At 35.7% G+C, this 14,836-nt stretch overlaps 1 protein-coding gene across 1 annotated transcript in view; it reads right to left on the bottom strand.

The window, feature by feature from the left end:
* TERB1 (telomere repeat binding bouquet formation protein 1) overlaps positions 1–14,153 on the bottom strand; it is a 48,657-nt gene extending 34,504 nt beyond the window's left edge. The window contains exons 1-7 of the mRNA XM_044659434.1: positions 14,123–14,153; positions 8,706–8,816; positions 8,388–8,516; positions 6,648–6,779; positions 4,889–4,949; positions 4,683–4,798; positions 3,875–3,997 (exon numbers count right to left, since the gene is read on the bottom strand). Coding sequence (XP_044515369.1) covers positions 3,875–3,997; positions 4,683–4,798; positions 4,889–4,949; positions 6,648–6,779; positions 8,388–8,516; positions 8,706–8,816; positions 14,123–14,153 — 703 coding nt within the window. The remainder of the gene's footprint in view (positions 1–3,874; positions 3,998–4,682; positions 4,799–4,888; positions 4,950–6,647; positions 6,780–8,387; positions 8,517–8,705; positions 8,817–14,122) is intronic.
* Positions 14,154–14,836: the final 683 nt, after the last annotated feature.

Raw genomic sequence — 14,836 nt, 5'->3', positions numbered from 1 at the left:
TATGGAGCCAATGCTACGATCCAAGGTGACAATCATAGCCGAGCCCTCAGCTACCACCCATTCCCTAGAAGGTAGAAGGCAGTAGGTCCCCAGGAGTTAAGATGGAATCTTCACTGCCCTGTGCCCACCATGACGGGGGAGACAATCAGAGCCCCTCAGTACACCTCCATGATCACTGAGGATTCAAGAAGGTGGCTGTGGCTGCTGACCCAGAGACCCCTGTTCCAGCACCCATTTCTCCATTTGCCTTTTCTAGTGGCAATGAGGACTTCAAATCCAATCCCACCCAGGGCCCAGATTCACAGGCCTCCTTTCCTCAAAATTTCTTGTACCACACAGAGGCAAGATCTATTCTGTTCCACTTCACTAAATTATAAAAATAAAATGTTTCAGCCTATTTGCCACTAAGATTCCATCTAAACTCAACTAAAACCTCAGATACCAAGCCTTACACGGCTCTATATGCAAACTTCATGTAGAGGGTATTTGGGGGTGGGAGTGGTAATCTTCTTTGGATGAGGAAAATACATTGGTACTGAGTATAAGTTCAAACCTGACCAGATGAGATCCTGATCACTGAGAATTTAACCTGGATGTTTGACTCGACTGCTCTGATGGCTCAATCCTTTCTCTGAGAAAGAACAGACTTATGATATCCTCAGTCAACACAAGACCATGAAGGGCAGAAGTTCAAATCAATGAGCATTTCCTATCCTATGAGGAGTGCACTCCCACCAACTCCTATGATTCAGTCAAGGTTGGTTGGCTGGAACAAGTCTCCTCCTCCTCCCAAAACCATTTTCAGACATGACTGAGGTGTTGGTTGGTTTTGATGACTTGCTTTATTTCCTCTTTATCTTTTCATTTTTGTTATAAGGAATAATTCATTGAGTAGGAATATTTCCAGAAATGAAAATTGTATAAAAACAACTTAAAATGGAAGGGAAGGGTATCCTATTTTTAAAAAGTAGAAAGAAAAGCATGAGTCTGTTGTTGTAATGAAATTTAAGAACTGTTTTGTAGTTGATAAGGGCATAAAACTGTCTGAGGATTTTCTTCTACATTCCAAGGATCTAATTATAGATTTAGTTACAAGCATGGCCACTAATTATTATTCTGCCATGACTTCTTTTTCCCCAGCACAACTCTAGTTTCAGGAATTAAATGTAAAAACAATTAAAGAAATGAAATTATTTTTACCTAGTGTTCTTAAGAATAATCTCAGTGGAAAAGAGTCTTTTCAAAATTCTCTATATTTAGAAATGAAACTATAAGAAAAATTTCCAGGCCAAGGGAAGAATCTAAGAAATTTTTGACAAAACCACTAGAAGTTCATTTTATGCAAAATAATTCTAGTTAGGTTACAAAATGAATACCCATATGCTTATCCAAGAATGAGTTTTCATCATTTTTTAAAGCACATTTCAAATAAAGAACACCTAGATTTATAAAGTGATAAACAACATGGGTCACTCTGTCATACTATACAATGAACAGTTCAGCATTTCTTCTATTCTCTATTCCTACCAATCTGCTGACAATATGCCATCCTATACCCATGCCCTCTAAGCTGAATTCTAAGGTTCAAGGAAAAGACAAAAACTTCGTGAGAGTACTATCTAGTTATTCTGGGATCATGTTTTCCTCTACATTTGAAAGATGACCAGCCCTTTTATACCATGGAATGTGGATAACTGCCAATAATGATTCTGTATTTTTAGTCCAGTGTATTTTACTTAAGCATGTAAGTCTTTTCAAGATATATTTGGTGGAAGAGATAATAATGAAAAAGACTTGTACAAAAATATTTATAGCCATGCTCTTTGTGGTGGCAAAAAATTGGAAAATGAGGGGGCGTCCATTGATTGGGGAATGGCTGAATAAACTGTGGTACATGTTGGTGATTGAATATTATTGTGCTGAAAGGAATAAAGAAATGGAGGAATTCCATGTGAACTGTATTTTTCTCCAGGAATTGATGAAGAGTGAAAGGAGCAGAACCAGAAGAACATTGAACACAGAGACTGATACATTATGGCACAATCAAATGTAATACTTTTCTACTCCAGCAGCAATGCAGTGACCCAGGATAATCCAGAGGAACTTGTGATCAACATCCAGAGAAAGAACTATGGAACCAGAAATGCATTAGAAAAATATATGCTCAATCACATAGTGTAATAGGGATATGATTAGGGTTTTGTTATGAACAATGATACATGTATAACCCAGTAAAACTACTTGTCAGCTTTGGGAGGGGGGAGGAGAGAGCAGGGGAGAGGGGAATTATGAATCATTTAACCATGGAAAAATATTCTAAACAAATTTTTTAAAATAAAAAGATAAGGGGAAGCTGGGTGGCTCAGTGAATTGAGAGTCAGACCCAGAGACGGGAGGTTCTGGGTTCAAATCTGGCCTCAGACATTTCCTAGCTGTGTGACCCTGGGCAAGTCACTTAACCCCCATTGCCTAGCCCTTACCACTCTTCTGCCTTAGAGCCAATACCCAGTATTGATTCTAAGATGGAAGGTAAGGGTTATAATAATAATAATAATAATAATAATAATAATAATAATAATAATAAGATATATTTGGTGGTATACGCTTCTATAATTGAGTTTTCTAGTTGTTCCTCCTTCTAGTTGAAAACCAGAAAAAAACCTAAAGGTCAACTAATCCACCCTCTTCATTCTACAGATAAGGAAACTGAGATCCTGAGAGTCTTATCTAGCTGCATGACCTTCGGCCAGTCACTGAGCCCCAATTTCTTCATCAAGAAAATGGTAATAACATTTGCTCTAACAACTCCACAGAGTTGTTTTAAGGACCAAATGATCTAATTTATGTAAAGTGGCTCATAGACCATTAAGCTCAACATAACTGGAGGAGGGATGATGAAGAAGAAAACTGAAGCACAGAGAAGTTAAGGGATTTATTCAAGATCCAAAAACATTATTTGTAGGCAATGAGTGTGAATGTCCAGGCTTGGAGCCAAGCATTTTGACTCCAAATCCGGTGCTCTTCCCATGCCACCACACTGGCTCTTCTGCTTGAGGAAGGTAAACCTAAGAGGCAGAGATGAGAACTGTATTCCAGCAACAGACCACAGAATCAAAGATATAGAGTGGAAAGGAGGCTGCAGAGGCCTTCTAGTCTAAGCCCTTTCTCCAAGAGAGGAGGAAAATGGATCTTCAAAGAGGGAAAGTGATGGGTCCCAAGTCACACAGATGCTAAGTGGGAGAGCAAGGGTAATCTCAGGATACAGCATGGATTCTTACAGGCAAAAAGTATTTATAAAAGGCAGTTGGTGGCTCTGTAGACACAGAGCCAGGCCTAGAGAGGTCCTGGGTCCTAATCTTGCCTCAGACACTTCTTCACTATTGTAACTCTGGGCAAGTCATATAACCCCCATTGCCTAGCCCTTACCACTCTTCTGCCTTAGAATTGATACTAAGGATATAGATAAAGAGTGATGGTGTGAGAGAAGAACAAGATTAAGCAAAGGCTTTTTAAGGACTGTGGGGAACCTGAGCAAATTTGTAGGGATAAAGAAGCCAGTAAAGGGAGACTAAGACTGAGGTGGCAGACAGAGCATGATTGATAACAACAAGCTCTGGGAAGGCAATATTAAATGTAAAAATAAAAGATTCAGACTGAATGAGAAGGCACTCCTTCTTCAGAGAGTAGCAGGAAAAAAAGAGTTGTGATATGGGGGAGAAGCGGAAGTTTTTAATAGCATTACCAGCTTCAGTTTTTCCCCAACTACAATATGAAGAATATACATTACAAGTAAACTAAATTAGTGAACTAAAGCAAATGTTTATTCCTGGAAGAAATCTGTTCTAAGTACAACAATTATAAAAGAAATACTTACTGTTATTTGCAACAGTCAGGCAAATAAATGAGCAAATAGGGCGAATTATTTCAGGTTTTATGCAGCTCTGAAGCCACTTATTTGCATGTTGAAAAACTGAACTGCAAATTTTCTGGTTGACATCTAAAAGAATTTAAAATCAAATAAGATTTATGTTAGTCTGGTTAAAAATTTTCTAATCGAAGTATGAAAAATTACTAGTGATTAGATTTTTATTTTTGTTTTTAGGTTTATTTTCCCAACTAAACTTAAAAATCAAGGGCAGCGAGGTGGCTCAATGGATAGAAAGCCAGGTCTGAAGATGGGAAGTCTTGGGTCCAAATTTGACCCCAGACACTTTCGACTATGTGACCCTGGGCAAGTCACTTAACCCTAGTTAACTATCCCTTACTGCTTTTCTGTCTGTCTTGATTCTAAGACCTAAAGTAAGAGTTTTTTTCTAAAAATCAGATTCATCAAACATATACACATATATTGTGTAGAGCACTATGTTAGACTGATGAAACTAAATTAAAGAAGATATGGTATATGCCATCAAGGAGCCTACAGCTTGAGTTGAAGGTTACAATACATAATAACTACAAAGTAGAATATGGAAAGATTCTAAAAAAGGGTGACAATACAAAGTGCTATTTAAGGCACGAAGAAGGGAAGATTATTTCCAACTGAGAGGATCAGATGTTTCCTGGGGAAAGTGGCAATATGAACTGAGTATAAAGAAAGAGAGCTTCAATAGGTGGAGACAGAGGGAAAAAGATGTTCAGATGAAATCTCTGAAATTATCTAATTAAATACTAGAGATCATTACCATTTTGTGGATTATTTACACATGCACACAAAGCACTGCACACGGAAGACCACAGCTGGTAACTCTGGTTAATGGTTTCATTTGACAAATCCATCTCAGACAAGGAAAGAACTGTTCTGTTAGGGAAGAAGCAAATATAATCACTTAAAATGTATTAATCACTGAAATGTCAATTATTTAGTAACAGATATTTTATATCTTCTCACCTGAAAAACTGTAGCAGGATACCAACACAGCCTGTTTCTCTCACAAGAGTCTGCCCAGTCCCTAAAAATCAGCACAAAATGGTTTGATGATTAGTGTTTTTTTTTTAATTCTTCAATAATCAAAAATAGAGCTCAACTCTAAAAGACTGCCTGCCCTTCAATCCAGCCATAGCATTGCTGGGTTTGTACCCCAAAGAGATCATGGATAAAGAGACTTGTACAAAAATATTTGTAGCCGTGCTTTTTGTGGTGGCAAAAAAAACCTAGAAAATGAGGGTATGCCCCTCAATTGAGGAATGGCTGAACAAATTGTGTCATATGTTGGTAATGGAATACTGTTGTGCTCAAAGGAATAATAAACTGGAGGAATTCCATGTGAACTGGATTGACCTCCAGGAATTGATGCAGAGTGAAAGGAGCAGAGCCAGAAGAACATTGTATACAGAGACTGATACACTGTGATAAAATCGAACATAATGGACTTCTGTACTGGCAGCAATGCAATGACCCAGGACAATCTGGAGGGACTTATGAAAAAGAACGCTACCCACATTCAGAGGAAGAACTACAGGAGTGGAAACACAGAAGAAAAACAAATGCTTGAACACATGGTTGATGCGGACATGATTGGGGATGGAGACTCTAAACAACCACACCAATGGCAACTATCAATAATATGTAAATAAGTCTTGATTGGTGACACATGTTAAAACCAGTGGAAATGTTTGTTGAATATGGGGGGGGGGGTGAAGGGGAAAGGAAAAACATGAATCATGTAACCATGGAAAATTTTTCTAAAAAAATAAAACATTTAAATCTAAAAAAAAAAAATAGAGCTCAAGCAGTCCTGTTCATAACAATAACCTCTTTATCTCCCCTAAAATAATCAGTACTAATTATGTACGATATTTCCATGTTACAAAATGGAAAAGCCATAGTCACAAAATTCAAAGCAAGAATTATTGAAAAGATAATTTAATATAAACTTCTCATTTAACAAAGGAAGAATATAGGTCCCAAGAGGTAAGTCATATAAATGGAAATCAGCAGAGCTAAGATTTGAACAAAAGTTCCCCTAGTTCCAAATCCATTACATCACACATTTACCCTTCTTTGTGTGAGTTCTGGGCAAGTCACTTAACCTCAACTGTCTAGCCCTTACCACTCTTCTTCCTTATACTGATTCTAAAACAGAAGGTAAGGGCTTAAAAAAAAATTTTAATTCAGCAAACATTTAAGCATATATTGTGTAGAATATTATGTTAGAGACTGAAAAAATTAGATTTAAAAAGATTTAGAAGCCTATTTGCTAAGAGCAACTAAGCTAAAATTTTATAAATCAAATATAGCAATCTTCAAACTTAGACCTTGGAAAAATAACTCAGAAAAATGTATACTCTTGGACTATGTCTACTAAAATGCCTAAACAACCTATCAATTGAGGAGGGAAATCAGCATCAGTCAGTCACTAATAAAACAGTCCCTCAGTAATGTGTGGGCAAAACAAATCATTGATTGATTAACTCATGTGTTACAAGAACCCATATCATTTCACACCTCTTAAGATTAAGAATAAGTTGAGAGATGAAATGTGTTATTACTTTCTCTCTAGTAGCTCCCCTATAAAAAGAACTTTGTGAGACAAAAAGAACTTTGAGGAATCAGAATAAAAGGTTTGAGAAAAACTATTAAATGTTAATTTTAAAATGAGATATTGGTATTTAAACATTTTTCTAACATAGCAGAAAAGGATACTTACTGTTATTTGAAACTAGGACTAACATCACATAAATAGACATTCTTTTCAAATTTATGTTAGATTCATACTTAGACAGAAACCAAATAATGTCTTCAAAAAATTCTGAAGTACATAAAGTTTGCTGACAATAAACTGAAATAAAAAACAAAAAACTTAAATGACTTCACAGCAGTAGCCATTTTTCAAACGAACATCATTACTTATATTATTCAACAGATGAACCCCAAACATATGTTTACTTTCATGAATGTATAAATTAGCTATACAATAACATTTCTATTTTAACCTGATTAGCAACAATTTAATTGGTAGACATGAATGATAACAAGACATGCATTTGATTTACACTCAAAAATGGCTTTACTGCCCTAAAAAATAATCCACCTTGTTGAAATTTGGACAAATGAAAACTCAATAAGAAAAAAAAAAGTTTTTTAATGTGTTTAGGAAACATGATGCATCTGAGAAAGAAAATTTCAAGAATAAAACTCTTCACTTCACATTAAGAAATAACAAGATCAACTGTATTGGTGTTATTTCCATAACACTTTTAAAAAAATGATTATCCTCTAGCATTTAGATTTTTTCATTATAATAATTCTTATTCTAATAAAAAAATAAAAGAGGCAGCTGGTCTTGGAGTCAAAAAAAAGTCCTAGGTTCAAGTCTTACCTTTGAAACTTTCTGTCTCTGTGACCCTGAGCCAGTCATTTAAAGTCTTCATGTCCCAGGAGACTAAAACTAGAAACTGCTAAGAAAGTCATATCTACTAGGGGGAGCTCCCTACCCTGGTGAAATCAGAAGTCTCCCACAAAGTGAAATAAGAAAAGATGCTTTTAAAAATAATTTGGGAATTAAAATATGCCCAACTACATCCCTTAGTAGACTACAAGCTTCATGAGGAAAGAGAGTACGCCTTATTTATGAACTAGCTTCCCCTCAGCTGCTTGGCATAGCACATGTAAAACAAAAATACATGTTTGTTTAATGGATGAATTTAACCCAATTCCTAGAACCAGCCACCAAAACATCTTAGGAAATTAAAGCTGGTTGGATGTAATGGTATATTATTGTGATATAAGAAAAGCATGAAAAAAAATATCAAAATGTAGAATGATGCAGAATTAAGAAAGCAGATTCAGGATATATGTACACATTGAATATAATGATGTAAATAAGAATATTAAGCAACAAAATCCATAAGAAAACAGAGGGAAAAGATTTCAGAAGAGAGCAAAGAAATAAACAGGTCATTTTTGTTACTATCTTGTATAAGTTAATAAACACACCATTTAAAAAATAAACTTTAAACAACTGAAGTTTGAAATTTCATGTATGATCTTAAAATATGCACATTTGAATTTTTCTATGGATAGTAACTAATTTTAGAATAAAAATAAATAATGTTTAAAAGAATGAATGCAGAAAAATAAACCTGGGGTGATAATCTGCCAGTTTGGTATCAAATCACCTGCTAATAAAAAACTGCTTGTTAAAAAGTAGTTCCTTCTTCTGGCATACTGTACAACTCAGTAATGAGTGAATTTAAGTCTTTAGAAAGAAAATTTTTATTAAAAAATAAAAAAATTTTTAATGTAAAAAATTAAAAATCAATTTAATTTTTAAAAAATTTTTAGTAAACTAGCACCCATAGAAAGTCACTTAAGGAATGCAATTTTAAAATATTTTGTTAGAATTATAGAAATGTAACAATGATTAGATAATAAAATAATATTTTACCATTACATTCAGCGATAGCTCCTAATGTAAATAAGGCTGCTTCCTTTACCATGCTGTGAATGCTTGACTTTGCGAGGTTTTTTACAAACATCAAACCACCAATCTCCCGAAAATAAATACTTGCATCACCTGGAGAGTTGTAGACAAAAATAAAGGAAAAACTACATTTATCCAATGATTCTTTTAGGACACAATTAAGTCTACAATGGTAATAATGTGCCAACATATTATTTTAATAAAAAAATAAAATACATTATTTCAATGAAATAGCACAATATTAAATCAAAATCTCTGAGGAAATGTTAAATGTTTTCTTACTGTTTTGCTGACAGACTGAATAAATAGTAACCAAAGCCTCCTTTTGTGAAGATGGGTTGTCCATTTGATATTTAAGACACTCTAATAATAAGTTTAGATCAGTCTTCATTTCTGAAAGAAAACACATGTTTCATGACTTCTAATTATTTTATTTTATTTTTTCAACCCTTACCTTCCCTCTTAAAATTAATATTGTGTATTGGCTATAAGGCAGAACAGCAGTAAGGGCCAGCCCAGAGATGGGCAAACTTTTTAAAGGGGGGCCAAAGGAAAAGAAATGCTCATCTGTCAGTCTGTTTCTAAGGCAACTCTTTCAAAGTTTCATTGTATTGTATCCTACTCATTGTATTTGTTAGATTAGGAATAATGTCATGCAGCAGGCGGATAGAATATTTTAGGGGGCCGCATCTGGCCCACAGGCCGGGCTGTAGTTTGCCCATCACTGGGCTAGGCAATGGGGGGTGAGTTGCCCAGGGTCACAGCTAGGAAATATCTAAGGTCAAATTTGAACCCAGTACTTCCCATCTCTAGGCCTAGGTCTCAATCCACTGAATCACCTAGCTGCCCCACAGCTAATTATTTAAAACAAAAAAGTTTCAACTACCTACTTTTTCATTCTCAGATGCCAATCCTATCCTATGAAGACAAGAATATGAAACACAGAAATATAGAAACACATTCATCTTTTAATGAACCCAGAGGCTAATATTTAATGGGATGATCAAAAGATCTTATGAATTCCACAATTCATTGTTCATAACTGTAAGTATATAGTGTAAGTATATAATTTACTGTTATTTCTTATACTTTATAATGTTGCTTAATCTTTCCCTTAGTATTTTACATTAAGGGCAGTTAGGTGGTATAGTTGATAGAGCATCAGCCCTGGAGTCAGAAAGACTTCTCTTCCCAAGTTCAAATTAGGCTTCAGTGAAATTACTAGCCATGTGACCCTCAGCCTAACTTTGTTTCACTCAGTTTCCTCATTTGTCAAGTGAGCTGGAGAAGGAAATGGCAAACCCAGTGCAGGCTCTTTGCCAAGGAAATCCCAAATGAGGTTACAAAGAGTCAGAGACCACTGAAATGACTGAACAACAACAAATTTTTTTTAAACAAGAATCCATAGAGTAATTTAAAAATGTAAAGAAAACTAAAAAAAGGAATGCAATTTTAAAATACTTTGCTGGCATTACAGAAATGTAATACAATGGTTGAATAATAATAAATGTTTTATCACTACAATTTACAGTAACTCCTAATACAGCTTCTTTTACCATGCTGAGAATACTTGACTTTGCAAGGTTTTTCACAATCATCAAACCACCAAACTTGCATAATGGCTAAGATTTCTCAGAAATATAGGGTCCATCAGTATTAACAGACACAAAATGAAGAATAAGAATCAGGAAGTGAATATACATAATGTCTACAAAACTTTAAATATTTGATCCTAGATCTCTGCAATGATAAATCTTGGTTTCAGTGAACAGATGGTGAAACACACTTGTTTTCTCTCAGTAAGGAGATAAGAAACTATAGGGGCAGAATGTTGCAATCTCTGTCACACAAAGTTATCTGTTGAACAAGCCAAAAAAAAAAAAAAAGAAAAGATATCAATAAAACATTATAAAGATGTGTAACAATATTGCACACTAAAAGAAAATAAAATGTGAATGGATGTCTAATATTTCCCTTTTAAAAATCAGTCTAATAATTTGGTATGAATGAAAAAATGAAGTTTATATGTGTAATAATTAAATTTACTAGGAAACTGAAAATGCAAAAAGTATCACTGGGTCTTCATTCCCTAGAAAAGGGGTTCTTAACTTGAGTCTGTCAACTTGTTCTTTAAAAAAATTATTTTGGTCACTGTTTTTCAATATAATTGGCTTCCTTCATTACCCAATGTATTTTATGAATTTTAAAGTATTAATTTAAGGGTCTATTGCCAGTAACATTGCTAAAAGGGTGCATGGCACAAAAAAAGGCTCAGAAATCCTTCCTCTAGTTAAAGTTCAAAATGACACACATTTATCCTGATTTTCTCTTTTCTGAATAGGAAGGGAATAACAAGATTGTTTTGCGTATAGCCATGCAATATGCATCAATAACTTAAAAAGCTGACCTCCACTAACAAATAGACTGCAAAAAAGGGGAAGTTTTCTCCCTTCTTTTGTCACTTTCTCATATACTATTGCTCTGTCCCATCCAACCCTCAATCATCCGGTGTCCTCACACTGCTCTCTAGATATTTAAAGCCCCTTTCTGTGGCATTTTAACTAATCTGCCTTTCATGAAAAATGTGCCAAGTCCAGAACTATTCATCTCTTTTCCTTCAGCCCTGACTAGGACTTTCTTTCATCATTAAAGGGGAAAAAAATCATTAGCTGTCAAAGTAAAATGGAAATGACTTATTCCCCTAAAGGATGTTTGCTTTTAAAAGGAGTTCTCAAAATCTTCACAATATCTCTCATCAAGAAAATGTATTTGGGGCAGCTGGGTGGCTCAGTAGATCAAGAGCCAGGCCTAGTAGACAGACAGGAGGTCCTGAGTTCAAATTTGGCCTTAGATACTTCCCAGCTATGTGACCCTGGGCAAGTCACTTAACCCCCATTGCCTAGCCCTTACTGCTCTTCTGCCTTGGAACCAATACACTATATTGATTCCAAGATGGAAGGTGAAGGTTTAAAAAAAATGTATTGGGGAGATTTTTTTTTAGAGCTAGTTTCTTACCATTAGTCTACCAGCTAGCACATTCCCTTTCTAATGTGGCCTAGGCAACAATATAAGAAAAGCAGAGACTAGCAATTTGGCCTCCTGCTTCTAAGAGGCTGAAAACAAGGCACTCCTTGACAAGAGACGCAAAAATCACTTTTTTAATTGGGGGGAATGATAGAAATTGTTCCAAATAACAGGAATGTGTAAATTAAGAAAAAGTAACAAAGTTTGCACTTTAATAAAAATCTCATCAAAAATGGAAAAAGCCAACACCTGGATAAATTGGCTCTTATAAATCCTCCTAATACCAAAGATTAACAAAGTTTTATCACTTCAGTAGTTAACTCAGTAGTAAAACTCAGGAAATGGTGTAAATAACTTACTTCATAGATTTGAACCTTTTATTGGAGTGTAATTTGAATAATTTTAACATATTTGTTAATAATGTTTATAGAAACCGCTGTCTGTTCAGCTAATTCCAAAGCAAACAATGGTGATATTTAATAAGTATTCCTAAAATTAGCTCACTATTAAAACAGAAAATTTAATGGATTCTTAAAGAAAATGATGCAAACTACATAAAGGTAAACTTCTATAATAGAAATTAAGAGTGTCATTTCAAAGATAATCAAGCTTAGAGTTGGGATGAATTTTAGAGATAATCTATTCCTACCCCTTCATCTTAAAAAAAAGACCCATGAGTTTAAGTTGGGGTTGCTTGTAGAAGGCATACTTGGGCAGGCAGAGTTGGATTATATGATCTCTGAGTCCCTTCCATCTTAGGAACTGTGAAGTGGAACAGCACTGTGCAGCATTAGACAGAGATGGATTTGCAGTCAAGGAGACATGAGTTTGAATCTTGCCTCAGAAATGTTCTATGTGACCATGGGAGGAAAAATTGCTGAAAAAATCTCTGAGTCTTTCTAGTCATCTACTAAAGTGAGGATAACTGTGTGTAGAATACACTTACTTCATAGAACTGTTATGAAGTCTACATGAGAAAATGAATGTCATATTCTGAACATCTTTAAAGTGATTTATCGGTTACTCTAATGTTAAATTATTTGCCCAAGGTCATAGAGGAAGCAATGTGCAAAACTGGAATTTAATCCCAGATACTTTAACTCCAAATCCAGGGCTTCTTCTTGTTAATGGCAGTAACCTGCATCAGGCACCATGCCAAGCGCAGAGGACACAAAAGAGGGCAAAAACACTAACCCTGTCCTTAAGGAGCTCACATTTTAATGGGGCAAATCACATGTAAAGAACTGGAAACATATAAAATATATATTTGGGGAAGACCCTGCAGAAGGTGGGACTGGACCAAAGGAAGCCAAGGAAAGTAGGACATGAAGAAAAGAGCATGGGGGGCAGCCAACACAAAGGCACAGGGATGAAAGCTGGAGCATTCTGTGAGAAGAACATCAAAAAGGACATTGCAGCTAGATCACAGAGTTCATAGTGAGAACTTAAAGTGCCAAAAAGAATATTTTCTATTTCATCCTAGAAGTAAAAGATAATCATGGGAACTCATCCAGAGTGAGCATGTGTGTCTCTGGTCAACCTGGCTAAAACAGACTGAGGATAACCAACAAGCCTCAAACCCATAGGAGAAATTAGGGGAGGGAGGAGTGCCAAGCAGTGAAGACTCCTCCCCTAGGAATAAGCAGATGAGAGCAATTTGTTCCAATGTCCATGAAGATGGCTGGAGCAGGCACTGTGAAGCGCTTAGAGCTTGGTCAGACATCACAGATGCCAAGGCCATCCCCTGCATCCTGGGCCATCAACAGTTGTCCTGTCTTCTCATTGTACTTTATTGACTCCAGAAGAGTGAAACTAATGACTAAGCAACTCTGCCTCACTTAAATCCAATTAAAACACAAGCCATCACCCCGTGATGTCACTGGTCTTCTTCAAAAATGAAAGACAATAGAGGCAGCTGGGTGGCTCAGTGGATTGAGAGCCAGGCCCAGGGACAGGAGGTCCTAGTTTCAAATCTGGCCTCAGACACTACCCAGCTGTGTGACCCTGGGCAAGTCACTTAACCCCCATTGCCTAGTCTTTGCTGCTCTTCTGCCTTGAAGCCAATACATAGTACTGACTCCAAGATGGAAGGTAAGGGTTTAAAAAAAAAAAAAGACAATAACGATAAGCTGTCAATAAATGTAAACTGAATGGGCTGGGGGGGGGGGGGAGCATGTTACATGATCCTCTACAGTAATAGGAGAGGCAAGAGTATACAGGGGAAAGATAATGAGTTTGTTTTTGGACAGGCTAAGTTTAAGATGCCTACTGGACATACTGTCTGACATGTCTGAGAGGCAGTTGTAGACATGAGACCACAAGTCAGAAATGAAGTTGGGCTAAATAGAGAGATTTGAGAATCATCTGCATACAGAGAACCAAATCCATGAATGTTGATAAACATTGAGCCAAATGATATAGATAGAGAACATAGGAAAGATGGTTGCTTAGAGATTATCTGATCCCCTCTTTCACTTTACAGCTAAGGAAACATAGACCCAGAGAGGGTTATGATTTGTCCTAGGTTACATACACAAAAAGTGACAAGAAGGGGTTTAAAATCAGGTCCCCTAATTCCAAATCCAGCATGCTTTCTAGAGTGGGTGCTTAATATGAATTAAACTCAACAAAAACATGAGATCTGATTCAAGAACATGAACTAACTAGTTTCCTACCTTGTGTCTTCTTCATCTCATCATTTTCCATTTTTTTGCTTAATATTTTAATGTTTTCTTAAGTTTAACCTATAAGATAGAGATATTTAATCAATTTACATACATATTACTTTACATTATTGCAAATACAGTAAAAGTATGTAAAGAGCCCCATGCTAACTAAACCTCCTCTAACCCCTTTCCCATGACACCATCTTGGAATTCTTGGGCCTACTGCTATAGCTGAGTAGTCTTATCATCTTCCTCTAAGGAAGTAAGACAGGAATTCACAGAAAACTTCAGATTTGCTTTTCTAGGGCCTGCTTCTTGGAGTCTATGTAGCCCTTCCACTTGTGCCACCATAATGTAAAGAGGAGGATCATTAAAGTGGAGATGGAATTTTTGGCTTTCAATACCTATTCCTATCACATTGTATAAAAGAGTAATATAGTAATAGAGCTTTGTTTTTTGGTTTTTTAAAGGGAGTTCAATAATCAGCAGCAGGTCAGGGCTTGCAGTTATCCTAAAATTCTAATTTCACACAATTGTCAGTTTTGTAATTAATCTTCCTGTTTTTCAATTCTTGAAATTTCTTAATTAAAAGATTATTGGAAAATGCCTTCCTTGTTCTTTTTTTCATGAAAATTGAAGTAATTTTGTGGAGAAACTGTTTTGACAAGTGAACTTAAATGGCTACCAACACTGAACTGTTCATGCTGAATAACTTAGAGGAAG

Source organism: Gracilinanus agilis, chromosome 2, assembly GCF_016433145.1.
Source record: "Gracilinanus agilis isolate LMUSP501 chromosome 2, AgileGrace, whole genome shotgun sequence".
NCBI classification, from domain to species: domain Eukaryota; kingdom Metazoa; phylum Chordata; class Mammalia; order Didelphimorphia; family Didelphidae; genus Gracilinanus; species Gracilinanus agilis.
Note: the sequence above shows the minus strand (reverse complement) of the source record. Positions and strands in the feature narration are given on the sequence as shown.